General features: G+C 54.4%; 1 protein-coding gene and 1 long non-coding RNA gene across 4 annotated transcripts in view; one reads left to right on the forward strand and one right to left on the reverse strand.

The window, feature by feature from the left end:
• LIMK2 (LIM domain kinase 2) overlaps positions 1 to 25,614 on the forward strand; it is a 51,371-nt gene that overhangs the window by 19,722 nt on the left and 6,035 nt on the right. The window contains exons 1-11 of one of the 3 annotated variants that reach the window (XM_008142406.3): positions 6,561 to 6,684; positions 14,986 to 15,121; positions 15,813 to 15,922; positions 16,471 to 16,659; positions 17,843 to 17,948; positions 18,311 to 18,507; positions 20,170 to 20,356; positions 21,211 to 21,297; positions 21,985 to 22,116; positions 22,334 to 22,390; positions 24,581 to 24,646. In XM_008142406.3, the coding sequence (XP_008140628.1) occupies positions 6,632 to 6,684; positions 14,986 to 15,121; positions 15,813 to 15,922; positions 16,471 to 16,659; positions 17,843 to 17,948; positions 18,311 to 18,507; positions 20,170 to 20,356; positions 21,211 to 21,297; positions 21,985 to 22,116; positions 22,334 to 22,390; positions 24,581 to 24,646 (1,320 nt within the window). In that variant the 5' untranslated portion in view covers positions 6,561 to 6,631. The other 2 variants (XM_008142405.3, XM_028146717.2) reach the window with 2 other exon arrangements.
• Positions 4,899 to 6,995, reverse strand: LOC129148064 (uncharacterized). Its single transcript, XR_008555248.1, has 3 exons — positions 6,921 to 6,995; positions 6,473 to 6,615; positions 4,899 to 5,436 (listed from the first exon to the last, which is right to left on the reverse strand). It is a non-coding gene; the product is annotated as an uncharacterized LOC129148064 (long non-coding RNA).

Raw genomic sequence — 25,614 nt, forward strand, 5'->3', positions numbered from 1 at the left:
GCATGAAATTTCTCTCCATGGCTTCTCGTTTCCCTTTTAGTCCACGCTCACAGAGGGGCCTTCTCATGCTTAACTCAGCTTCCTGGGACTCTTGCTAACAGGAAAGGTCCGGAGGTAGTACCTGTGTGAGGTGTGTGGGTATTCTGATTTCAAGTGGCAATTCGTAAGTGGACAGTGGGGTTGACGGATGGTTACATAGAAGCATCCTAGAATGTCTGCACCTCTCTGGGTACCGCGAAGGCCTGTTTCTGGACCGATCAGGCCAAAAATGAGGCCTGGATTAGGGTCATTCTCCAAGATGACGCTGACCTCTGGGTGGTCAGCCAGTCAGCCTTTCTCTGACCACAACCCCTCCCTTCCTCGTGGCTGCCTTCAGCATTGACATACCGGCGTGGCATATTTTTGCTCACCTAACTCCTCCCTTTACAGAGGAGTCAATGGAAGCCCAGACAAGGTTTAATGGCTTGCCTCAGCTCCCACAGCCGGTTTGTTTTTAGACGGGTCGCATTCTAAGGTCTTCTCTGCCAGGCCCGGGCTCTTCTCCGGGCCTTCTGGGGAGATTTGTTAAGGTGTCCAAGGCATTTTACCCCCGGTCCAGCCAGGAGACCATCGATGTAAACACTGCATTTGACACCGAATGTTGGCTGTTCCATTTTCTATTGTTAGTATCACAGAGCAACAGTGGATGGTTATCTACAAGAGATTGCGATCTCATTCTTATGAGCTTACAGCCCATACAGAAAAATCTCAGCTATTAAAATGACCAGCTCAGTAGAGATGTGGCCTGAGGATGAAGCCATCGTCTGCTGGTAGGGACACTCGTTGGCCAGCAGACCAGTCATGTGGACATCTGCACGGCCGAAGGTAGACTTGAGAGAGTCAGACTAGCAACTAAAGACCAGCACTCTCTGGTGTTTCAGGCTTAACTTCCTGCTCATTGGGAACCTCTGCTCATGTAAACGCCTCTGATAACTTCTCACTGCCCGTGGGCAACTCTGTGGCCTGTCAGACCTTAACCTGGGTGCTCGGCCCCTGCTCTCCTCCACTATCCCAGACTCCTCTCTGGTTACTCCTGCACTGAAGCTTACAGGCCATACTCGGTTATGCCTCGTTGCGTTTGTACATGTGGTGCCTTCAGGTTGAAATGCTTTTGTCTGCCTGGCGATCATCCTCTTAGAGTGGTACATTCCCTCCTCTGTGGAGGAGCCTCCCCAAATCCACCCTCACCTCTCCCCAGCCAATCAGAGGAGACCTTTTCCTCATCTTTGTTATTTTCCTCAGACCTCAGTGATAGCCCTGTCTTTTAGAGTATGACATTCTTTAAGTCTGGAGCCCCATATCTAGTTCGCCTTTGTATCCCAGAGCTTAGCGGAGTACCTAGAACCCAGTGGGTACTCAGTGTTTGCTGGGCGAGTGACGTTTTTGTCGAAGACCACCTCTCTCTTTGGACACTTGGGTCAAGCCCTTCCAGTGTGCATCATCACCACCTCTTTGCTCTGTAGTATTCTCCCAGGCAAGAGCTTTTCGTTTGAAGTGGGGGCATGGAATAAGACTTCTGTCTGTAGATGTCATTCTGAAGTCTAAAATTGTCCAAGTCTAAAGCCTTGCCCTAGAGGTTTGGCTCAGTGGATGCAGCGTCAGCCTGCGGACTGAAGGGTCCCGGGTTCAGTTCCAGTCAAGGGCACATGCCCAGGTTGCGGGCTCGATCCCCAATAGGGGGCATGATTCTCTCTCACCATTGATGTTTCTATCTCTCTCTCCCTCTCCCTCTCTGAAATCAATAAAAATATATTTTTTTAAAAAAGGAAAAAAGAAAAATGGTCAGTAAATGGAGGTGGCAGTGCTCACCTTTCAAGATTCAGAAGCTCCAGTGTCTCCGGGAGCTCCCTTCCCTGGTCGGAGTCCTCCCGGCCAGTCGCAGGCCCCATGTGGACATCGTTCCTTGGGTCGCACCTTACCTGACCAGAGCCTTCTTCGGAGGAGAGGTTGGGGTTCTTCACTGACCACTCCTCCCCACAGTGCTCGTTCTGGGCTGCTGGCCTTGAAGGCTGCTGTCTCCTGCCTCTCATAGGTGCCTTCAAGCCCTGCGTCCTAGCTGGTTCAGCCCTGCGTCTTAGCTCGTTCCGAGGAGTCAGTTTGCTTGGCTTCCAGCCAGGTCCCCAACTTGTGAAATGTGCAGGAGATTGACACCTTCCCTGCCATCTTATCCTGGCCTTAACTGCCTGGCCAAGCAGATGCCTCTGGCGGCTGTAACTGCTGAATCCTCTGCCAGCTGTTCGGGGGACCTAGAAGAGCAGCTTTCCATGCCGGACCCGTATCCAAGGGCAACATGGGGAAGTGTATCCTCCAGTGCAGCCTTCCACCTTCCAGTTCAGGGTGGCCGGGGCCCTGTGAAGTTGGCCCCGAGGAACCGCAACACACTTGGGTCTGAATGGCCAGCTGCTTGTCACATCTGGTGATCCGTCCTTCCGGGGTTCCTCCTGAAACCTGGATTTACGGGAGGCAAATGGGTCCCACTTAGGAGGGGCTTCTGCTTCAGCTCCAAACGTAAGAGACGTGGCTGCCCCTCTTTAGGGGGAGGCAGTTTCTGTGGCCTTGAGACGACCTCTCACTAGTTACCCACCCACCCACCCACTGAGTCCTTTGTGAGGGGCGTGGGGGGAGCCGAGAACGCCTGCAGCCTCCTGCTCACATTCCTAGACACCGACTCACTGCGCCCCGCCACCGCTGGAACAGCAGAGCTGTGTGAAATGTCAGGAGGAGTTATGCTCATGGGCTCCCTGGCCCCTGCCTCTCTGTGGCTTGCATTTTCTTCCATCTGCATTCTGTTCATCAGATGGGAAATCAGAGGGTGCAATTAGAAGACAATTTGCTAGTTCCAGACTTAATTTGGGGCCCCCTTCTTGCCTGATAGAATTACAGGGGAACGTAATAGGTTTTTTGGTGAGAAATAGTCAGCTCTGTGGCTGGGAGAAAGCTCCCAGCTCTCCAGCTGTGCAGCCCTTTCAGCGTCCTGTGCGCTGTTCCCCCCTTGCACGCTGCCCCACCTCTTCTCGTGCGTGGCCCCCAGGCCAGGATCTTGAACCCCTCAGGGCAGCTCAAGGAGTTTGAACTCAACTTCAGACACAAGGAAAACGGGAGCCCTCCGTAACCTCAGAGGGCTGAAAAACGTTGAAGCTGGAAGCTATTTAGAGACCTAGCCACGGCCCAGACAGAGGCAGCGACAGCGACTTGCTGAAGGCCACATAGCTAGCCCGTGGTGGTGGTAACAATAGTCTTAATGATATTAGCAGCGAGCATTTATCAACCCTTAATGCGTTCCAGACTGTGTGCCAAGGGCTTACGTGCGGTGCATTGTCGTATTCAAACCCAGACAGTCTGGCTCTGGGCCCAGGCTGGGCTCCAGCATAGCAACGGTAGAGTTCAATACAGATAGCCCGGGTTCGAATCCCGGCTTCCCCTCTCACTCACACAGATGGGTGATCTCAGGCAAGCAGCTTAAACTCTCCGTGCTTCACGCCTTCCTCTGAAAAGGGGAGTCTCCGCCCCGCTGACGAGTGCAGGTTAACATCCGTGTGTGAGTGCTGCGCTGCAAGCAGTGCGTGGTGGAGGGGGAGCGCCTGCAGCGCTCGCTTCCCGCTGCCTCTGCAGCTGACGGGTGATGTCTGTGTGACAGTAGGTAGAGGGGGCTGAGTTCGGCACAAATGCCCAAGCTGGTCTTGACTATTAGAGACAGTAAACAGAGTGGTTGAGTGCATTGGCTCTGGAGCAGAGATAGGCAAAATTGTAGCCCCGCTGACTGTATTTGTACGTCCTGTGATTTTCACATTTTTAAATGGTTGGGGGGGGGGGGGGTTGCAAAAGAATACGTCATAGCACATGAAATTCAGATGTCAGTGTCCACAAATAAAGTTTTATTGGAACACATCCATTTGTTTATGTTTTCTGTATGGCCACTTTTGTGCTGCAGTGACAGCTGAGTAGCTGTGACAGGGTCTGTATTTGTGTAGGCCTGCAAATCCCAAAATATTTGCTCTCTGGCCTGTTAGAGGAAAAATAAGTGTCCTGACCCCTGTTCTAGAATCACACTTACTAGGTTTGAAGCCCAGCTTCACCACTGACCAGTAGTTTGTCTTCAGGCTAGTGACATAGCCTTCAGAACCTCAGTTTCCTCATCTCTTAAATGGGGATGATAATAACATCTACCCCATATATTGACAACTTAAGTATGATAGGTAACAGATGCAGTCCTGGACAAGCTTATGCAATGGTCTTTGGCGGGGAAGGGTCCTCGGGGCCTAATAGGTGAGGTGTCTGATGCCGAATCAGAAGATTGAGGGTTCAAGTCCCTTCATAGTTGCTCCTAGGTGTGTGTGTTTTGTTTTGTTTTGTTTTTCTCCCTCTGCTTAAAACTTTCCCCTCTTGGGACTGTGCCCTATCCGGGCCTGTTCCCCTCTGGCTGTGCCTGCCATCCATCTTCCCATACCTCACACATAGCCCTGTGACTGCAACCAGGGTGGCCCCGAGGGCGCTGCAGGACCAACATGGGCCAGACTCAGGGAAGACTGTGGACCTTGAAGCCACTGGCCCCGAGTCCTGCGAACCCTCTGGGGATTGGCTACATCGGCTAGAGCTCAGACAAAGAGAACTGATGGACAAGAGAACCGACAGGCAAGGGGTTGGGCTGGGGTAGGGTAGAGGAGTTGCCCAGGAGGGTCAAAGGACAGGTGCGTTTTAAAATATAATAGATTATTGTGGTGGAAATGGTTTGGAAATAGTGGTGATGGTTGCACAATATCATGAATGTCACTGATGCCACTAGGTTGTACATTAAAAATGGTTATAATGCCAAATGTGACATCATATATATATATATGTTGTGTATATGTGTGTGTGTGTGTGTGTGTGTATTTACCACCATAAAAATATTTTAAAAAATAGATTCAGAGACTATAACACAGGACCTGAAACATAGTAAGTGCTCAGTAAGTGGTAGCTTATAACAGGGTGCAAACACTACCTTATCACATTCATTGTTATCCCTGTGCCCAATCAGTAGAGGGAACGGGAAAAGGCTCCTTTGTAATCCAGTCACCACCTTTGCCACAGACTCTCCCGTCACGGTGACAGGGTGACTTCAGTGGAGAGGAGTCCGCGCCCGGTGGGAGAGAGCTGGTGTCACTCCCTCAGGTTCCACCGTGAGGTCTGGACGTGCCCTAGTCTCCTCCAGCAGCGCGGCCTTTTCTCTCAGTCGTCCCACAGGCAGGGGGATAAAGGGCTTTTCCAGGGGTGGCTCTGGTTTGGGCATCCCTGGGGCTTCAGACAAGCCCCCACTCCGGATACCGAGGCCCATCATCCCCAGGTTGAGAGGCCTGGTCACCTCGGACACAGTCACAGAAGCACCACTGCCCACGGCGGCCGACGACGGATGGCATTCTGGGAACGAACAAATGAATGAGAGACGGGGGACAGATGACAGGCGGTGTCCCTGTGCTCTCCTACTTGCAGGAGGGCGTGGAGGGAGCTGTTTTCGGGGGCTGAGGGCTCTGGAGTCACATGGGCCTACATTTAAATCCCAGCCCTGCCGCTGACTGGTTTTCCTGGCCTTAGGGAAACTTTCCCTCTTTCTGAAGTGGAGGCCATTGCCACCTCAGGGAAATGGGAGAGTGCTTGTGCGGCGCTTGCCACATGGAGCAACGTCAAGTGTCAGTTACCACTGGGCCTTGTTTCCTCATCCCCGGTGCAGACCTTCCCCGAACAGGAGTGGCAGCCCCGCTGGCCCGTCCTGGGAGTTGTCCCCAGGCCAGGCAGAGGGACGGGATGAATGGGGAGCCTAGTGCCAGGACCAAGGCGATGCCAGAACCCAGAGGGCATCTCTCCGGACCTGTCTCTCTGGCCAGAGAGCCCAGCCCCCCCCCCCTTTCTGGGGGGCGTGGCTTGGCCTGGAACTGGTATCCTGGGCTTTTTCTGCACCTTCCAGCCTTGATACCATCCTTTGGGCGGCTTCTCGGGCTGGGGAAACGAGGGGGCTGATGCGCGCACCCTCTCTCCTGCCCTGCCCTGCCCCCGAGCTCGGGGATGGGCGCTCAGCCGGCCCTGGTTATTGTCTGCAGCGGCGCCTGCCTACAGCCTCCCTTCAGCCCAGCTCCACCCCTTGCCTGCAAGGTCTGTTTCCTAATAGCTGCTCCAACCACACACCTCGGTTCCGCGAGGAGCCCCTCCTCTTCCTCCCTCCCTCCCTCCTCAGGGGTGGGGCCGAGGGGGAAGGCTAACTTGACAGCAGCGCTTCTTTCTTAGCTAGTCACCGGCCCGGCCCGGAACGCCTGTGTGTGTGTAGCCTCCGCACAGAGCGGTGGTCCTCCCGGAGTCCCGAGGGGCCGCCGGAGCTGCTGAGAACTGGGGGGGCGGGGGGGGGGGACCGTCCCTGCCATGAGCCCCTTCGGGAATCTGCAGGAGGCAGGAGTCCTCACACCTCTTCAGCTGCTCCGGAGGGAGAGGTGAGCGCTGGGCAGCCGGCCCGCAGCCAGAGGTGCCGGGAGCCCCGGGCCTGTCATGGTGGCCGACTGCAGCCGGCCTGAGGCGCTCCCAGCCGGGTTTGCAGCTGAGCTTGTCTGTCTGGTGTGGGAAGAAGATGGGGAGTTACTTGTCCATCTCGGCTTACTTCACCTCCAGAGACCCCTTTCGGTGAGTTGGGCTCTGAGTCCCCCTCCCCATCTCCTTTTCTGCCTCCCGCCCCCCTGGTCTTGAAGGGAGGGCAGAGTCCTCCCTGAATCTGCTGCTCAGATTTCACTCCTCCTCCGACCATCGGTTCTGTCAGGCAGAAAAGCCAGTGGAATCTGTTCTGGCCACGGCGAGGTTGAGGGATCTGCCCCGAAAGAAGCTCCCGGGGAAGGTGGGCTCTCCTTCCTTCCCAGACACACCTGAAGGGCCGCCAGAAGATGCTGCTGACCTGCCTGCGCTGGGTGCTACTGCTTCCGGGGAAGAGCTCCAGCAGGGTGCTGTTCTCCCAGCGCATATGTTACCTGCAGGCTGTGCTGCCTGCCCAGGAATTTGTCCCAACAAGCAGGATGGACAGGTTTTGCCAAAACCATGGAAGCTGACAGGATCTGGGTGTGGGCAGCCTGGTATACAGTAGGCATTCTTAATGGCAAGCACATTTGCCTCTGGCCTTTAAGGGCTCCTGAGCTCCCAGGTGAATACAGTTGCTAGGGAAAGGCCTGGGAAAGTTCTTCCCAGACGGGGACAATTGGCTTTGGAATGTTCCCGAGCTGCAAGGGCAGCACCCCCCACCCCCCACCCCCGCATGCACGCCCCGGGTCTGGGGCCCCGAGTACCTCTGGGGCCCTCTGTCCGTGGAGCTTCTGGGAGGGAGGTGTAGAAACTTTCTCACTACCTCAGAGCTGCCTTTCTTTGCTCTCCGCCCCGCCCCACCTCCAACAGAAACTCCCCAGAGGGTTAGTGGCCCTCGGGGTCCCTCCTTGAATGGAGTCATTCCTGGCTGGGGTGGGGCTTGTTTTCCTTCGTTTTGGGAGCAGCCTGCTGTTCCACGGGCTGCCTCCCCCTCACCAGTGGTCCTGGTCCACTTCTCCCTTCTGGCTTCCCCAACCCAGCCTCATGCCCAGACCTCGGTGCTAGGATACTAGTCAGGTGGCCAGGCTCTGGGCAGAAAAGCAGAACACCATGTGGTTTCACGGAACTACTGGACCCTGGTAAAGTGGTGGGAAACCTCTGGATTTGGGGAGTGGGGGGCAGGGAACTGGTCCTCAGTGCTGACTCTACCAGGCATCCTGCTAGGCACTTTATTGTTTGATCTCTCAATAGCCTAAAAGCAAGACGTTATGCAGCCCCATTTCTCAGATGAGGCAATCAGCTTCCACTGTGAACATGTGGAGTCTCTCTGGCCAGCCTTTCCGTCTTGTCTTCCTGCGTTTTTCACTTCATCTGAAGGCTGGTGCCTCCCCCAGGGGTGCTCTAGGTTTGCTTTCCTCTCCCAGCAGAGAGGGCGGGAAAAAGAGGCCACGGAGCTTGCCTGGCAAATCAAAGGGATGCAGAGATTCTTAAGAGCAGATGGGACCCTAGCCGGTGTGGCTCACTGGATAGAGTGTCGGCCTGCGGACCGAAGGGTCCTGGCTTTGATTCCAGTCAAGGGCACGTACCTAAGTTGCAGGCTTCTCCCCGACCTGACCCTGGTCAGGGCTCGGGCAAGAAGCAACCAATCGAGGTGCCTCTCTCACATCGATGATTCTCTCTGTCTCTTCCTCTCTCTCCCACTCTCTCTAAAAACCAATGGAAAAATATCCTCGGGTGAGGATCAAAACAAAAGCAGATGGGAATTGATCTTGAGTTTAGAGGCAGGTTTTTCCAGGCGGACTCGAGATGCCAAGTGTTTGAAGCAGCTACTAGTTTAAGCCGGGACCTCATTAATCCCTTTTCCTCTTAATCCTGGAGAGGCACTTTGAGGGAGGGGTTGTCCCCTTAGGAGCCAGGCTGCTGGGCCCTTTTTAATCTCTCGGGGGTAGGACCACATTTCTCAGGAGCTAGAGCAGGTAATGAGCTCCCAACCTGGACCTTTGAGGGCCAGGCTGCCCATGCTGCCCTGGTCTTCCTGTCCTTTGTCCTGTTCTGCGCCAGCCCCTCTAGGGAACCTGACAGCCCCCACCTCTCCCAGCTCTGTTTGCCCAGCTGGGGGTGGGGGGTGCTGACTGGCTTACTGGCTCACGGTAGACCCTCTCCCCTCCCCCAAATGAGAGGCCACATTCCTGAAGCCACTTCCAAAGTGACAGCCGGCACTTTGGGCTCTGGAGGGACCACCCAGACCCTCCGCTCTCCCAGGTATCAATCTTATCAGTCACCACGTCACTGCCCGCCCGGCCTGGAAAGCCGCTTCCGCCATCAGGCCTGTCCCCCTCCCCCTTCATTACAGGTTTTCCGCAAGGGCTGATCCCTGACCAGGTCCCTGTCCCTTCCCTGGGCCTCAGTTTTCTCCTTTGCAGAGCCTAGGGGGGCTCCCTCCACTTCCTAGGCTTTTCTGATCATGACCCTTGCCAGATTCCGTGGAACAAATAAATGTCCTTGACCCCAGGCCTCTGGGGGAGTACAGAGTCTACAGGACTTCTGAGGCTGTGGTTGCAAGGAAAACGATGAAACCAGATTCCACGGAGACATGATGAGGCGTGACAGCCTCAAGGAGGGGGAGAGGGAGCAGGGAATGAAGAATGTCATTTCTGGACCCGGGCAGGTGGTGCTCAGCCGAGTGCACCGTCTTCCTCTGCCAATGCCACTCGTGTCCGGGGTGAGGTGCAGGGACACATGGGCTCCCAATAAGAAAACACCTCAATTGGAATTTACAAAAGAGGTAAATTAAGGAGTGACTTTTGTCTAACATATTTAGAGGATATATATATTTCAGAGAGGAAGAGAGGTGGGGGGAGAGAGAGAGAGAAACATCAGTGATGTGAGAGAATCATTGATTGGCTGTTCCTGCATGCCCCCTACTGGGGGTTGAGCCCACAACCCAGGCATTACCCTGACCTGAATTGAACCATAACCTCCTGGTCAATGCTCAACCACTGAGCAACACTGACCAGGCCCAAGGATATTTTCCCCCTTGATTTCAGAGAGAGAGAGAGGGAGAGGGAGGGAGGGAGACATACATTGATGTGAGGCATGGGAGGGCTTGTTCTCTAGCCTGTGTACAGCCAGTGTAACGATGACTGTTTGGTTCCATTACCACATGAGGGTGAAAATTTACCTGCAGACATTCGGCCTGAATAAGTTGCTTGTGAGTGAGGACCGGGCCTATCGTATTTCCCTTGGCGTCTCCCGGCGCAGTCACTTGCCTGTTTGGTCTTGCACATCCAAGATGTGCAGTAACTATTTCCTAATTGATAGGAACTGATTAGAATCTATCGATTTTCTAATTGACTGGATAAATAATTCATTTTAGGATCATCTCAACTCACAAAAATCCGGTTCGGGGCCAAGCAGCAGGTCCACATTGCTTGGGCTGTCTCCGTTCACCCTTGGTGTTGTCAAGTTAAAGAGGGGTCCAGCCTGGCCGGTGCAGCTCAGTCGGCTGAGCGAAAGTTTCATTCCTGGTCGGGGCTTGATCCCCAGTAGAGGGTGTGCAGGAGGCAGCTGATCAGTGTTTCTCTCCCTCTCTCTCTAAAATCAAGAAAAATGTATTAAAAAAAAAAAAGAGAAAGAAAGGCCTGGCCATGTGACTAAGTGGTTAGAGCTTCATCCTGTGCACCGAAGGGTCATGGGTTCAATCCCCAAGTCAAGGGCACCTACCTGGGTTGCAGGTTTGATCCCCGGCCCTGGTTGGGGCATGTGCGGGAGGCAACCAATGGCTGTCTCTCTCACATCCGTGTTTCTCTCCCCTCTTCCCTCCCTCCCTTCTACTCTCTCTAAAAATCAATGGAAATATCCTCGGGTGAGGATTAACCCCCCAAAAAAGGAGAGTGGAGGGAAATGAACACTTACTGTGGGCCAGGCGTCATGTTAGGCATTTGTACGTAACTTCATTCTCATAACCCCATGAGGTTTTATTGTCACTAGTGTACAGAGGAGGAAACTGAGGCTCAGTCATGAAGTAACCGGCTTTAGGTGACACCTAGTAAGTGGCAAAGAAGGAACATGGACCCGAGGTACATAAGAGTTATTTGTGAGAAGCTGAACTAATTATCTCTTTTTGAAATCGGTGAGATTTGCATCAGTTCCCGCTGATGCAAAATACCTCAGTGGGATCTGAGCTGCCCACTGAGCTGGCTGCCAGGGTTTGGTTCGCTGGGTGGCTGCCCCGGCCTCTGTGGTGCTTTGGGGGAGGCGCTCCGAGGCCGACCTCCCTGCGTGGGGGCCTCTCGGTGCCCTCCCCGGCCGGAGGGTTTCCGCCCATTCACTCTGGCTGCTCAGAAGCGTGCGGTGACCGAGGCTTGGCCCTGGCTGCAGGGTACCCCCACCTCCAAGCTGGATGCCCTGGGGCCTGCAGCTAGGGCAGATTTTAACTTTCTCTTTCGAAAATTGAAAGCTGGGGGGAAAAAAAACAAAACCTTGGCTTTGGGAAGAACACATTGTGGCCACGGTTTCTGAGAATCTGAGGTGGGATTTTTTTTTTTTTTCCTTTGAGTAGCACCTTACATTTCCAGAGTGTGTTTTGGGTCCTTTTCTTAAAAGGGCAGAGACTGTCGGGGAGCATAATGCTGTAGACTAAGGGAAGGAGGAGTGTCGTGCCCTATGGCATGAGTACTTGGGCTCAAGGAAAAGCCTCATGAAGTGTTAACACCGAAGGGACTTGAGCTCTCAGGGCTCCGGCCTCTTACTTTCACAGGCACGAAGGCCGAGGCCCTGCCTGGTAGCCGTGCAGCCTCACAGGGGTGACGTAGTCCAGTGGACACGGCCTCAGCGCCAGCACAGAGGTTCAGACCCCAGCGCCACCCAGGGTTAGGGGGCTGCAGAAGTGACCTGGCTGTTTTCCAGTCTTCCAGTCTGTGAAACAGGGGTAATCCTATCTCCTCGCAGGGCGTGGTCAGGATTAGAGATAATCTGAGTACATGAGTAAGGCACCTCCTAGAGGGCCTGAAATATGGCTGGCACTCAGGTAACAGGAGCTGTTGTTAGTCATCTAAGCTAGGACTGCCAGTCTACAATGGCGGCTCCTCCAGGGGCCCAAGAAGCCATTGTGTTCGGCAGCGGAACAGCCTGGGGACCCACAGCCCTCCTGTCAGCTGTTCACCTCCCTGTTCTTCAGAGACACCCGTGGCGACCCACGTGGGCCACGCCGCTGGCGGTGCCGTCCAGAGGCATTCCTTGACCCAGGTGTGTGCCTCGGCGGTGTGGCTCTCCAGCCAGGCGTTCCTCCCAGCAGGCTGGCATGTCTCTCCCCGGCATGCCCGCACTCGCTCCTCTCACTGCTCCCTCTCCTGGGCCTGGCCGGGGCACTCGCAGCAAACAAAAGCAGGATATTGGCAATGGCGAGGAGGACGTGTCCCGGTGCTCCCGTGCCCTGCAGCGCACATGCCATTGCAGGGACGTAACAGGGCCCAGGCGTGCAGTTGGGTGCAAATACGTCTGCGCTGGCTTTTCTCCGCGGAAGCCAAGAGACGGGCGGGACCTGGTGACCATGAGCCACAGAGCCGTTGTGCCCCCCCCCCCCCCACCTGGACCGATGATGGGTCTCGCCACCCCCACCATTTCCAGCATAAAAACATTTGCTAAGGGCTTCCTGACTGCCTCAAGCCCTTTGCTGGGTGCTGAGTCGACCAACGTAAAATGGGACACTGTTCCCATCTTCAGGGCGCTCACAATCTAGTAAAGAAAGACAGGGTACCCTGAAAGTGGGAGGCAAGAGGGAAGCCCCCCTTCTAATGCAGGCCCTCTGCTGGGCACCTCATGGTCATTCAGAACCTCACTTAATTCTACCCTGAAAGCAGGTGGTGACGTTACCATGTCACAAACGAGAAGTGAAGCCGCTGGCCCAAGATCAGTTAGGTGGTGAGCGGTGGTATGAGATTTAAACCTTGGGTCATCCGGGGGAAAACATACATGCACAGAACTGAGGGGATCTGTGGTATAGTCTACATTTTACAGGTGGGGAAACTTAACCTAGAGAGGGAAAGGGGCTTGTCCAAGAGTGTGTAGCGCTGAAGAACTTGAACCCGGGTCTCCCAATCAGAGTTCATCCAGGGTGCCTTCTACGGAGAGGAGTTTGAGCTGCAAGCCCAGAAAAGGGTCTTCCCCTCGCCCTCCTGTAACGCCTGGTTTTCAGTGCACCGTTCTAGGCACTTCATACCCGTACTCTTGATGCCATACTAAGCTCCCAACACCCCGAAATTCAGCATGCTAGGACGAGCAGGAAATGCTACAGGATGGGGGTGGCTGATGGCAGAAGCCACCAGTGTTGGCCGAGTACCTAGGGGAACTGGATCCTCCACAAGGAGGGATTCTCAGGATCCTGCTTCTCTAAGCCTCCCTAGCTCCACAGACGTCTCCCCTTCCTTCCTTTCTACCCCTGCTTCATGTCGTTCCTGTCCCCCTCCTCGACCTCCCGCAGTGCTTAAACGTGGTAGCGCTCTTTGTGGACTCTCGCCTGGCATTGTGAAAACTGAGTTTTGTTTAGACATTCTCTTTTTCCAGCTCATTATACGTTCTTGGAAGGTGGCATGGGACCTTGTCTATGTATCTTTTAGACCTGCGGTGCCTAGCAAATTGCTCTAGTAATACACCTGTCTTACCCTTCACAGTTTGCAAAAGGCTTTCCTTCTACATTAACGTAGTTTTCACAGTGGCTCTTTGTCGTTGGATGCTGCTGGTCCCATGTCGTCAATAAGGAAAAATTACCGAGAGTTGTCCGAAGCTATCTAGCTAGTGGCCGTAAGTGGCCAGTAATGGGAGCTACCATTATCGTTCTTTTTAAGGACATTATCGTCCTTACTGAGTCCCTGCTGTACTAGGTCTTTTATAGGAACGTCAGGCGGGCTGTGGGTCCCCAGGCTGTTTCGCTGCAGAACACAATATGCAGTTGAATACATATGATTTCACTTTCACAGCAGTTCATTTTACGGATGAAGAAACCGGGTCAGAGAAGTGAAATAACCTGCCCAAGATGACATAACTAAAACTAATCCAGGGTCAGGATTCAAACCGGGAGGCAGCGCCTCTGGGAAGCAAGGGTGTGGCCTCTGTGGGTGGTGTGAGGCCTTAACAGGAATAGAGAGTCTGCTAACTAGAAAGAAAGAGCTGGTCTCAGCAGGCCAGGCAGCTCTTAGCGAGGAGGCCCAGACAGGAGGAGGATACCCATGTACCCTTCACCTAGATTCATCATTTGTTAACTTTAAGCCACTTTATCTGTCTATACACACACAGTATTTATTTATTTTTGCCGAAGTGTTTAAAAGTAAGTTGTAGTTATCTTGACTTTCACCCTTAGTTAATTTAATGTGCTTCTTCTAAGAATTCTTCTGTGTAACCAAAATATTGTTATTACATCTAAGAAAACTGACAGTAAATTCACAATATAACCTAATGTATAGTCCAAATTCAAATTTCCTCAGTTGTTTCAAAAATGTCACTCAAAGCTGTGTTTGTTTTTTAATCCAAGCTTTATTTAGGCATTGCAGTTAGTTGCTATGTGTCTGGGCATTGTTCATCGATATAGCCCCTACCCCGACGGCGTTAACTTTTTGGAAGAGTCAAGCTCAGTTGTCTGATCAAGTGATTCACATTTTGGGTTTGTCTGTTTGTTTCTATTTTTAAAGAAATATATATGGCTTTTAAAATTTATTTTATTTTATTTTTTATTTTTTAAAATATTTCTTTATTGATTTCAGAAAGGAAGGGAGGAGAGAGAGATAGAAACATCAATGATGAGAGAGAATCATTGATTGGCTGCCTCCTGCACGCCCCCTACTGGGGATCAAGCCCGAAACCCAGGCATGTGCCCTTGGCCAGAATCGAACCTGGGACTCTTCAGTCCGCAGGCTGACGCTCTGTCCACTGAGCCAAGCCAGCCAGCGCTAAAATTTATTTTATTTTAGAGAGAGAGAAAGCGAGAGGGAAAGAGAGATAGAAATACCACTCTTGGTTCATGGGTCGACGCTCAACCAACTGAGCCACACTGGACAGGCTAATTGATTCTTTATGCTTAATATTTGGGGGAAAGAATGCCATATCAGTAATGCTGTTGGTGACGGGCACGTTTTGAAAAATGGAGGTGACTGAACTTCTTTGGTTACTCGAGATACCTGTCTAGCCCAGAGGTTCTCAACCGGGGCCATGATTAGGCGTCAATCCTTGATACACACGCACCCCATACATAAATTAAATGCACATTTTCCTTGGATGTGCATTTTTTCTGGGAGAGGCTTCTTGCCTCCAATCAGATTCTCAAAGCATTTCAAGACCCAGACAGGCTAAGAAACATTGGATCCAAGAAACATCTGGATTCCAAGAATCCAGGAGAGTTTCTCTTCTTATCTTGCGTCTCAGGTGTTCGGAATGCCAGGAGTCCCTCACCAACTGGTACTACGAGAAGGACGGGAAGCTCTACTGCCACAAGGACTACTGGAGGAAATTCGGGGAATTCTGCCACGGGTGCTCTCTGCTGATGACAGGGCCTGTCATGGTGAGTGAGTCCCTCCATCCCTGCTCCTCGTGGCCATCAGAGTCCACTGACCGTGCCTCCCGTTCCCGGTGGCCATTTATCTTCTGGTCTTTCCATCAGCCAAGGCCTCTCTCTTCAATTTAGTCATTTAACAGATGTTTGTTGAGTTATCTTGACTTTCACCAGTCAAGATAAGTGCCAGGTGGGACCCTATCCTCAAAGAGTCCACAAGCCAGTGGTGGGTGTGGGTGGAGAGGCAGGCAGGGAGGAGACACAACACGGTGGGGTGAAAGCCTTAAAGGAAATTTTTACAGGCTGAGAGGAGGCCAGGAGATCAGAAAGGGAGACTCTGGAATGAGCTAGCAGAGAGAGTTCCACCTCCCCTACCTGCTCTAAGACAAAGGGCTGTGAGCCTAGTCACGGATTTGCCAGCTCTGTGTTGGGGAAACTGTGAGCCTTTCTAACAGGGGTGATGACTCCTGGAGACTCGGTGTCATGGCTGAGCAGAACAGTTTTTCGCAATCTCAAAAATGATGGGGGGCACCAGTCTGGCACTTCCTCTGGAAGCTCTAGGGCAGGAAGTGCCAAGGTACATTCTTGCCGGGATCCGCAAATCCTTGATCGGAGGTCACTCACCCACCCCTACCCTCACTCTAGCAACAGCGAGGACTCACTTTCTTCATCTGTCCATCTTTCTCCCACCCGCTCCCAGGTGGCCGGGGAGTTCAAGTACCACCCAGAGTGCTTTGCCTGTATGAGCTGCAAGGTGATCATCGAGGATGGGGACGCATATGCCCTGGTGCAGCACGCCACCCTCTACTGGTAAGACGTTGGCCCTGTGTCTGTCTTCCCCTATAAGAATGGCCGAGAGAGGGACAGGGCAGCATGAGCTGGGCGGAAAGACTACTGGGTATCAGAGCACTGACTTCCTCTCACAGCAATGTGCTTAGCCTGTTCTGTAAGCTGTGAGCAAGACCATTAACATCCCCCTGGCCTCTGCCCTTACCTATGTGAGAGTAACGGCATTCTGCCCTGCAGTCCTCCCGGAGGGAGAGAATGGCTGGGAAGGCGCTCTCAGAGGACCCCAGAGCTTTAAAGGCAAAGGCCCCTTAGAGCTCGCTCCATCCAACTGTCTCTTTTGATAAAAGAAGTCGGGCTGAGGCCCAGAGAGGGCAAGGGGCTGGATTCTCACGGGGTCGGAGGCAGAGCAAAGAGAACCAGGCTTCTCATTCCGAGCGGCCAGCGGGATCGTGGAGGGACAGTAATCGTGGGCCTGCGGGTGCCGTTGCTTGAAGCTGCGTGGTGCCGTGGTTGCTGGGATCTTCCGGGGGGGCTCCGGGACCTTACCCCCTTTCTGCTCCTCTCCCCAGTGGGAAGTGCCATAATGAGGTGGTGCTGGCACCCATGTTTGAGAGGCTCTCCACCGAGTCTGTTCAGGACCAGCTGCCCTACTCCGTCACACACATCTCCATGCCAGCCACCACCGAGAGCCGGCGGGGCTTCTCCGTGTCCGTGGAGAGCGCCTGCTCCAACTACGCCACCTCCGTGCAAGTAAAAGAGTGAGTATTCTGAGAAGCCCGGAGCAGGGGGTCTTGAGCCGAGTCCATAGATGGGCCTCAAAGGGGCTCAGAACTCCAGAGTCGTATGCTGAGCTCCCTCCATCCTCATCTTACGTCTTTCCCCTGGCGCTCACGGTGCTGTAACCACACCTGGGCCTTGGCACTTACCGTGCTGTCTGCCCAGGCTGCTTCCCACCGGATACTTAATGCCGGAACCACTCAGCTTTCACGTGTCAAGTGTCAGATCATGTTAGCTCTTTGAAATTATCTGGCTTGATTATGTGTATTAGTTTGTTTATCATTTGTCCTCTCCACGAGTTCCTTCTGGAACGTGTCTTAGTACTGCATGCCTAGGGCCTGGAACAGTGCCTGGTATATGGGAGGCGTTCATTGATTATTGTTTTGTTGGTTGAGCGAATGAACGGAGGGAGGAAATTCAGTCAAAGAAATTAAGACTCCACCCCAGGTCCAGGCCAGAAGATCGGGGGTGGGGTGGGGGGTGGGGGGAGTCTGTGTCCACCTCAATACCAGTGATGAGGCGCCTGTGGCTGCAAACTCTGTAAAATCGTGACTGTGCACTTAACGGCGTGCTGCGCACAGGGTGCCTGCAGTATAGGTGAGGGTTAGTAGGAAGTCGGGAAGAGCTGAGGTCTGCTCTAAAGCCTCATGAGATGAAGGGGGGCGGGGATTGCGTTCGGCGCAGAGGTAGGAGTATGTGGTTGTGTCTGGTATAGGTTGGGTGGTTGGGAGTAGCCAGAGAGGGAGTTGTTAAGTCATGGAGGGCCTGGATTATGAAGACTCAGCAGGTCTCTTAAGGGATTAAAGCCACAAAGTGATGCAATCAGGTGAGCATTCTAGAAAGATGGAGGGTGTGGAAGTTGGGTGGAAGGGGAGCAAGCCTGGAGATGTAGAGACCAGCTAGGAGGCTGTTGCATGATCCAGGTGAGAGATGTTGGTAACTATGGTGATGGAGAGAAGGCAGGGTTCTCCAAGATGGTGAGGGTTGGGGGCAGGGAGAGACTCCGATGGGGAGGATGGCGCCCAAGTTTCTGGCTTGGGCGAGTGCCCGTTCTCTGTGAGTGGCCTGGGCCTTGGGGCCAGGTGACTCTTCCCTGCACAAGGGAAATTGGCCAGGCTTGTTTTTAGGATTCCTTCACCTGCCTCAACTCTCGTCTGGTCCTAGGGTCAACCGGATGCATATCAGTCCCAACAACCGCAATGCCATCCACCCTGGGGACCGCATCCTGGAGATCAATGGGACCCCCGTCCGCACGCTGCGCGTAGAGGAGGTAGAGTGGGTGTCCAGGCTGTCTGTGGGTGCGGGGTATGGAACAGACCCTCTGGGAGATCACACTGTGACCTTCGCCCTTCTCTACCCCTCGTCTGTCTCTTTGTCTTGCCACTGAGCCTGTGACCACTGGTGACCTCCTGTGTCAGCCTGGCATGTCCCCAGGGCTGCAGGGATGGCCTGACAGATGGGGAAGCTGACAGGATGCCAGGCAGAGGGCACTGTGGGGTACTGGCATCTGGAGGCCACTGTTAGCCAAGTTGACCATGGGCCACACTGTGCTTGGATCCTCCGGGCTGATGGTGGGTGGCCTGGGGGGAGCCAGCCTGTAGGATCCAGCCTCACGCTGCTCCTTGGCCACAGGTAGAGGATGCAATCAGCCAGACGAGCCAGACGCTTCAGCTCCTGATTGAACACGACCCCGTCTCCCAGCGCCTGGACCAGCTGCGGCTGGATGCACGGCTCTCCCCCCACCTGCAGAATGCTGGGCACTCACACACCCTCAGCACCCTGGACGCCAAGGAGAACCTGGAAGGGACCCTGAGGAGACGTTCCCTGAGGTGCCCACGCCCATCACCCTGGTTCTGGGTCGCCCCAGGCCTGTCCCTCAGATGAGGCAGAGCTGGCTTTCGGAGAGCAGCAGAGTCAGGAAGGGAACCAGCTGGCCAGAGGCGGGCTGCGAGGATTGTGCTGACCCAGCGCCCCGCAGGGAGATCACAATTTCATAACCGGGACCTGTGCGTGATCTGACCCAGCTGTCTGCCAGGTTCCCTTAGAAACCAGGGGGTCAGACTGCCCACTGCCCTCCTGAGCTGGACAGGAAGCAGTGATGCTGGACCGCGAAGGACAGCATGGCTCGTGGGGAAAACACGGGGCTTAGGGGCCGGAGTCGGGGCACAGGTAGGATTAATAAATATAAATAAGGATGTTGAAAACTATAAAACAAGAGAGGAATGCAAGTTGTTTTGGATCTGAGGGACCAAAACCAAGTGTGTAGGGAGGCTGAAAGGGCAGGAGCTAGAGCGCTGGCTCTCCAGGCAGGCACCCCCCGATGGCACCTTCTAGCTGAGTCCCTCCCTTCTCCCATCGCTCCACCTCGCCTGGCCTCTGTCTGCCTCTGTGAGGTGGAGTTGCAAGATAAAGGTGGCTGTCTCCCCAGTTATGTAAGGACTCGGTGTCAGAAAGGATGCAAAGCAGCCCAGTGTCAGCACTCAGCAGAGGCGAGGTGCTGTTGGTGTTACTAGGAGTCAGGTTCTTTATCCGCCCTCCTGACCAAACAGACTGAATCGCTCAGGGCCCTCTTGACTGACATCTGTTGGAAATAGGGCCCTCCCGACAGGTGGCTCCTGTCACTCCTGGCTGCCCTCTTGGCCTCGGTCAGCACGAGCGAGCTGGTGGCGGCACGGCGCCAGAGGGCTGAGAAGGCCTGGGAAGAGGGAAGATGTGGGTGGGGGTGGCCAGAGAGCTGCTCAGATACCTAGAGGGCCGTCATGCAAGAGAGAGGCCAGCTCACCTGGTGTGCCCGCGGGCACACTCGGCAGGAGGCCGGGCAGAGGAGCAGGGGCTGGGAAGCTGCGGGCCATCTTTGCTGGGTAGCCCAAGTGAAGCAGGTGTGTCCCTGGAGAGGAGGTTGCGGGCTTGCAGTCCGCCTTCAGTGCTGCGGACACAACATCTCGTCCTTTCTTCAGGAAGTCAAAGAAACAGTCACCAGCCATTACTATGACCGGCTGCTCTTAAAACTGTAAACATGTTGGCTTTGTTGCTGTAGAAATGGTACGTGCTGATTATTCCTAAATGTAGGAAAGGTAACCAGATACGAAAATGTGCAGAACATCCCAAATCCCGTTTGGCCATTTGGGGGATGGCAGTAGGCTAGCACTGTGACCCCGTTAGTTAGTGCCTTGAATGGAGCAGACACGGACGGCAGATCACCATCTACCGTGCTGTCCTGTACTGAGCGCTATGCGCCAGTAGCATGTAGTCATTCATTCCAGGTGAGGAGTACTCAGGGTTCCCGCTTTGAATGTACTTAAATATACTACTGATGTTTGCAGCCCCCAAATGGTACATCTGTCTGACATAAGAGTCCCCTTCCCCAGTCATAGCTCCTGAGTTACATACGTTGGAATGGTCGGGGTAGCCCTGAGGTGCCTGCCCCCAGGGTTTCCTGGCAAGTCTCTGGGGGCTACCCTATCCCTAGCACCATCTTTCCTCATCCTCAGGCGCAGTAACAGCATCTCCAAGTCCCCCGGCCCCAGCTCCCCAAAGGAACCCCTGCTGTTTAGCCGTGACATCAGCCGTTCCGAATCCCTTCGCTGTTCTAGCAGCTACTCGCAGCAGATCTTCCGGCCGTGTGACCTGATCCACGGGGAGGTCCTGGGGAAGGGCTTCTTTGGGCAGGCCATCAAGGTAAGCACAGGCCGCAGCTGCTCTGTTCCCCCGCCCCTCATCCCTCCCTCGCCTTCTTTTGGGGAGTTCTTATCACACGGTCTCACCGTACGCCCTGCAGGACGCCAGGCCTCCTTCCTGGCTGCGGGTGGAGGTGTAAGGGCTGCCCTGCCACCCCAGTCCTCCCAGGCTACCTGAGGTCAGCGTTGCTGTTGCAGGGAGCTTGGTGAACCCGGAGACCCGGGTTGGGAGGAGCTGGGCCTGTGGCCCGCCCATATCCAGGCAGTGGGTGTTCTTAGGCGCCCAGAAGCCCCCGTGCTGGGCATGCTGCAGGGAGCCCACGGGGGAGTGGCTCCTGCCTCCCTGATGAGCAGTCTCGGGGACTAACCTCTCTCTCTTTCTTTCCTCCTCCTCCTCCTCTACTGAGAGCTGGGAGGGGGGGTCAGGTAAGCCTTGTGTCTCAGCTTTTGGAGCATTGGGGCTGGAGAGCTCACCCCCAACCCCTTCAGCCCCCCTAGCGCATGTCTGTGGCATTGGCCTCCCTGCCCCCAGATTTCTGTTCACCTGAGGGACTCACTCCCTTCTCAGATGACCAAAGCCCCTGCCTGGCTTGTCAGCCCCTCCTGCCTCCTCCCACACTTCCCTTTTCCGGGTTCTCGCTTCTCCTCTGTGCATGCCCAGCTCTCCGGGGACGGGGTGTGCTCCTCTCTGAGTCCCCTGGTGCCCCGTGCTGTGTCTTCTGCACATGAACTCTGTCCACCTGACCTGGCTCAGCGCCTCCTCCCGGGGATGGGATGGCCAGCTGCGCTGGTTTTCACACAGTTCTCCAGAACTGCCTCTGGTCTCTGCACCCATGACAGTCGCCCTCCTTGTAGGTGACACACAAAGCCACGGGCAAAGTGATGGTCATGAAGGAGCTGATCCGGTGTGACGAGGAGACCCAGAAGACCTTTCTGACTGAGGTAGGAAGAGGGCGTGGAGTTAGGAGTTTGGTGTCCCTGCTGGAAGAGGGAAGACCTTACTGAAGAATGGTTTCCAGAGGAAACTTATTTGGGAATCAGTCTCTTAAAGGCTGAGCAGGAAAGAGCACTAGAGGAACATCCCCACCCCTCTGAATTAGAGCATTACTTGTTCAGTGAACACGTCCTAGAGACAGCACAGCGGGGTACAAGGGATGCAGTCAGCAGTGAGGTGTGGTTCAGAGGTGCTCACAGATAATGGGGTGATAGACATGAAAACAAACCGATTTCGTACAAGTAGATGCTCTCATTACCACCTGAACACCCTGCTCAGGGAGCCCAGAGTGGGCATTCCAGAGAACTGGCACGCTCCCGGAGCATCCCACCGCCTCTCCTGAGTTGCTCCCCTCATGCAGCAGGGCGCACCTGTGGTCCAGGTGCCGCCCTCCAGGCCTTTGTCTCACTCTTGGACCCGCCCACTCCAACACCCACCACATCCCCCTTGCAATTCCTAAAAAGGCAGGATCCCGTGGGGCCCACCCCATCCCTGTGGGCGTATTCCTCCCCATCACACAACCTAGGAGGTAGGAGATGCAGGTATCCCTGGTCATGCTGGCCCCCTGGAGGCAAGGGGTGAGGAAGACACAGTGGGAAGTAACTGCCCGTCCTTCTTGGCCTCCCCGCCCCCAGGTGAAGGTGATGCGCAGCCTGGACCACCCCAACGTGCTCAAGTTCATCGGGGTGCTGTACAAGGACAAGAAGCTGAACCTGCTGACAGAGTACATTGAGGGGGGCACGTTGAAGGACTTTGTGCGCAGTGTGGTGAGTATGCCACCTCCATTGTCCCCCGGAGCTTGGTGGGTTGTCAGTGGGACACCTGTGTCACTACTACCCTGAAGCCATGCTAGCCAGAGAGACTCACTGCTTTACCTACAAAGGGCCATGATGGGTGGGACTGGGCACAGGCAGAGACTATGCTGGGACCTGGAGTGCGGACAGGGCCCAACAGCCTCTGATCAATATTTCCCCCATCCTGCAGGACCCGTTGCCCTGGCAGCAGAAGGTCAGGTTTGCCAAAGGCATCGCCTCTGGAATGGTGAGTCTTGGCACTAACCTTGCCAGCGAGTTGGCAGGGGAAGCAGGGGGCGGCAGTTGGGAGAGATGCAAGGTTGCGGGCAGGCATTGGAAGGCAGCTCGTGTGGGCTGGGCAGCTAGTGCTGAGCTCTCTGAGCCAGTGAAATTGACCCCAGATGACTGTTCTCAGCTCACGACCCTACTCTCAAAGGATCCAAATCTTCAAGGGCAAACAGGACATTGGCAAGGCGAACCGGAGACGCAAACTAGCACGAAATGGCCTGGCCTTGCAGGCTCTGAGGCGTCCAGGTTCTGAGGGCCTCTGGAGCCTGCAGGGAACCTCGCTGCCTAGGAAATCTGAGGAGGGGGAATGCGTTCGAGTTGAGCCCTGAAGGATGGGTCAGAACCGGATGAAAATTCCTCTCTGGGCAGCGTAGCCCCAAGGCTGAGGAGGAGGAAGCAGCCTGTGCTACCTGGGAAAGAATGATACCAAAGATAGCAGTAACTGAGCGCTTTCTGTCCGCCAGGCACGAGCTGAGGGACTAGCATGCATGTGTGTGTCTATTCGTCATGGCAGCCCTGGTTTCTAGATGAGACACTGAGGCCAGAAAGGGACAAGTGGGAGCCTGGGCGAGTCCGTCCTGAGGTTTTAACCACTGCTCTTCATGTGGGGTCCATGAAGACCATGTTAGTCTGGGGGTACATTAAGACCCCTGTATCTTAAGCTAAAGAGTCAGGCTTTATGTAGGAAGACAAAAAGACAGATGTAAATTTTTTTTTTTTTAGTATGTTTTTATTTATTTCAGAGAGAGGAAGGGAGAGGGAGAGAGAGAGAGAGAGAGAAACATCAATGATGAAAGAGAATCATTGATTGGCTGCATCCTGCATGCCCTCTACTGGGGATTGAGCCCGTAATCAGGGCATGTGCCCTGACCGGGAATCGAACCGTGACCTCCTGGTTCATGGGTCAAAGCTCAATCATTGAGCCACTCCGGCTGGGCTAGAAGATTTTTAAGCAAGCAAGCTTTGTGGCCAGAGCTCTTCTTTTTTTTGCAGAGGAGTCTGGTGTGGTCAGTAGGTTAGGGTAGGATTGGGAGAACTCGGCACAGGAAGACCTGGGTCGGGGGGCTAATGAAACATTTCAGGTTTCTGAATTTTAGGGGATGACTGGGGGCGAACAGGAGATTGGGAGGCAGAGTGGAGTCTGAATGGAGAGAGGGGTTGGCAGTGAGGGAACAGGTGAAGGGAGAAAGAAGAGTTCGGGGGGTTTGAGGTATTTAGAAGTATGTCATTGTCATTTAGCAGACGTTTGGTTGGGAGACAGGTTTGGGAAGAGCTAGGATAGGTGCCTGCTGAAGCTGATGTGGGGTTCAGCACATAAAGAGAAGATAGCTTTGAGAAGGGCTGACATTGGGGAGGCTGGCAGGAAGAAGCGGGTACACAGGAGTCTCTCGGGCAGGTGTGGGTAACCTTTGGGAGGGAATGGGCACAAGCTAGAGCAGTTCAGGAAGAACTCCCTGCATGGGAGCAGCTCCAGGAGCCGAGGGGATGGAAGCAGTGTTGCAGGGGGCTGGGAAGGGGGGACGTGGCTTCAGAGAGTAACAAGAGCCAGAGATGGAGGCCTGGAGGGGGAAATAGCAAACAAACCTGCTTGGAAACATTTGGTTAGGAAGAAAGAGAGGTTGAAGTGCAGAGAGCAAGGAGTGTGCTGAGTCTCGGGGAAGGGGAATGTCCGGAATACAGGGCCCGCTGGTTCAGGGGGAGGTCGCTGATGCCCGCTCACAGGCAGGAAGGATCCAGGGTAGCTGAAACCAGTCACTGGGATGAGGGAGCCTGGGGTGCTTACTTCACATGTCCCAGATCTACGTAAATGGGTAAAGGGGTTGGGGACATGCAAGAGCCAGGGCCCAGGACAGTTGGCGATTTCAGGAGACAGCAGTGAGAGCTTAGAGCAGCCACTGGGTTGGGGCCGCCCAACAGAGGATGGGCAGGAGGCAGCAGCAGGGAGAGAGGAAGCCCAGGCGGCCTTTGGCTTTCTGTTGGTGTTGGGACAAGGGAGTGGCGGCTGCGGGGCCTGGGCTCTGGAGTCCGGGTTGGGTTCTGAAGGCGGGTGGGGTTGGCCTGGACGAAGAGCCAGTTCGATGGCCCAGATCCGGAGTCCGCGAGTGGTTGGTTTCCTGGCCATCGGCCTCAGCTCGGACTTCTGTTTCAGGCCTACCTGCACTCCATGTGCATCATCCACCGGGATCTGAACTCGCACAACTGCCTCATCAAGCTGGTATGTCTCGCTGTTCTGGGTCTCCCCGGGGCCAGCCCTCCAGGCTTCCTGATCGAAAAAGAATTGACTGTCCTTGCTTTAGAGAGAGATTTCGCCTGGGGCTCCTGTTTGCCCTTCCTGGTGCCTGCAGTGCCCTTCTCTGTCTTCTGAGCTCTCAGACACTCGCAGATACAGTTCCACCTCCTCCCAGTCGCAGCCTTTGAAATCCTTTGGTTGGAAGGGTTTCTGCGCATACAGCCCCGTCACGTTCCTGGTTTTGCCCCCTGATGGTCCTGTAAAGCAGCTCATGGTGGACCCCGTTTTACAGCTCTGGCGCCTGAGGCCACAGGGCTAGTGCATTTGTAGTGACCGGGTTGGGGGCCTCCCACGGGTGGGTCAGCTCTGGTTGGTATAATGTTATTCCTCCTGTGGACTTGCAGTCTGGCTTCCTGGGTGTCCACTAACTTGCCCTGGCTTCACCTTCTGGACCCAAACAATCTTAATCCCTTTTCCACATGACTGCTCCATAGCTATTTATTTATTTTTTTAATCCTCACCCAAGGACATGTTTTTCATTGATTCTACAAAGAGAGGAAGAAGGAGAGAGAGAAACATCGATCGGCAGCCTCCCATATGTGGCCCGATCAGGGATCCAACCCGAAACACGGATATGTGCCCTGATCGAGAATCAAACCCGAGACGAGACCCTTCAGTGCATGGGACAATGCTCTAACCAACTGAGCCACACCAGCCGGGGTCCCCAGAGCTAATTAAAGAGCTTTTCTCCCCCAAGTCCCCACCTTGTCTTGTTTCTGTCTTATCCTGATTCCAGCCATGGCCTTAAATCTTTTGGGGAAGCCCTGGCGGGTGTGATTCAGTTGGTTGAGTGTCGTCCCATGCACTAAATGTCACCTGTTAGATTCCCAGTCAGTAACATGCCTGGGTTGCAGCTTGATCCCCAGTAGGGGGCATGCAGGAGGCAACCAATC

The sequence above is a fragment of the Eptesicus fuscus genome, chromosome 23 (genome assembly GCF_027574615.1).
Source record: "Eptesicus fuscus isolate TK198812 chromosome 23, DD_ASM_mEF_20220401, whole genome shotgun sequence".
Classification (NCBI taxonomy): domain Eukaryota; kingdom Metazoa; phylum Chordata; class Mammalia; order Chiroptera; family Vespertilionidae; genus Eptesicus; species Eptesicus fuscus.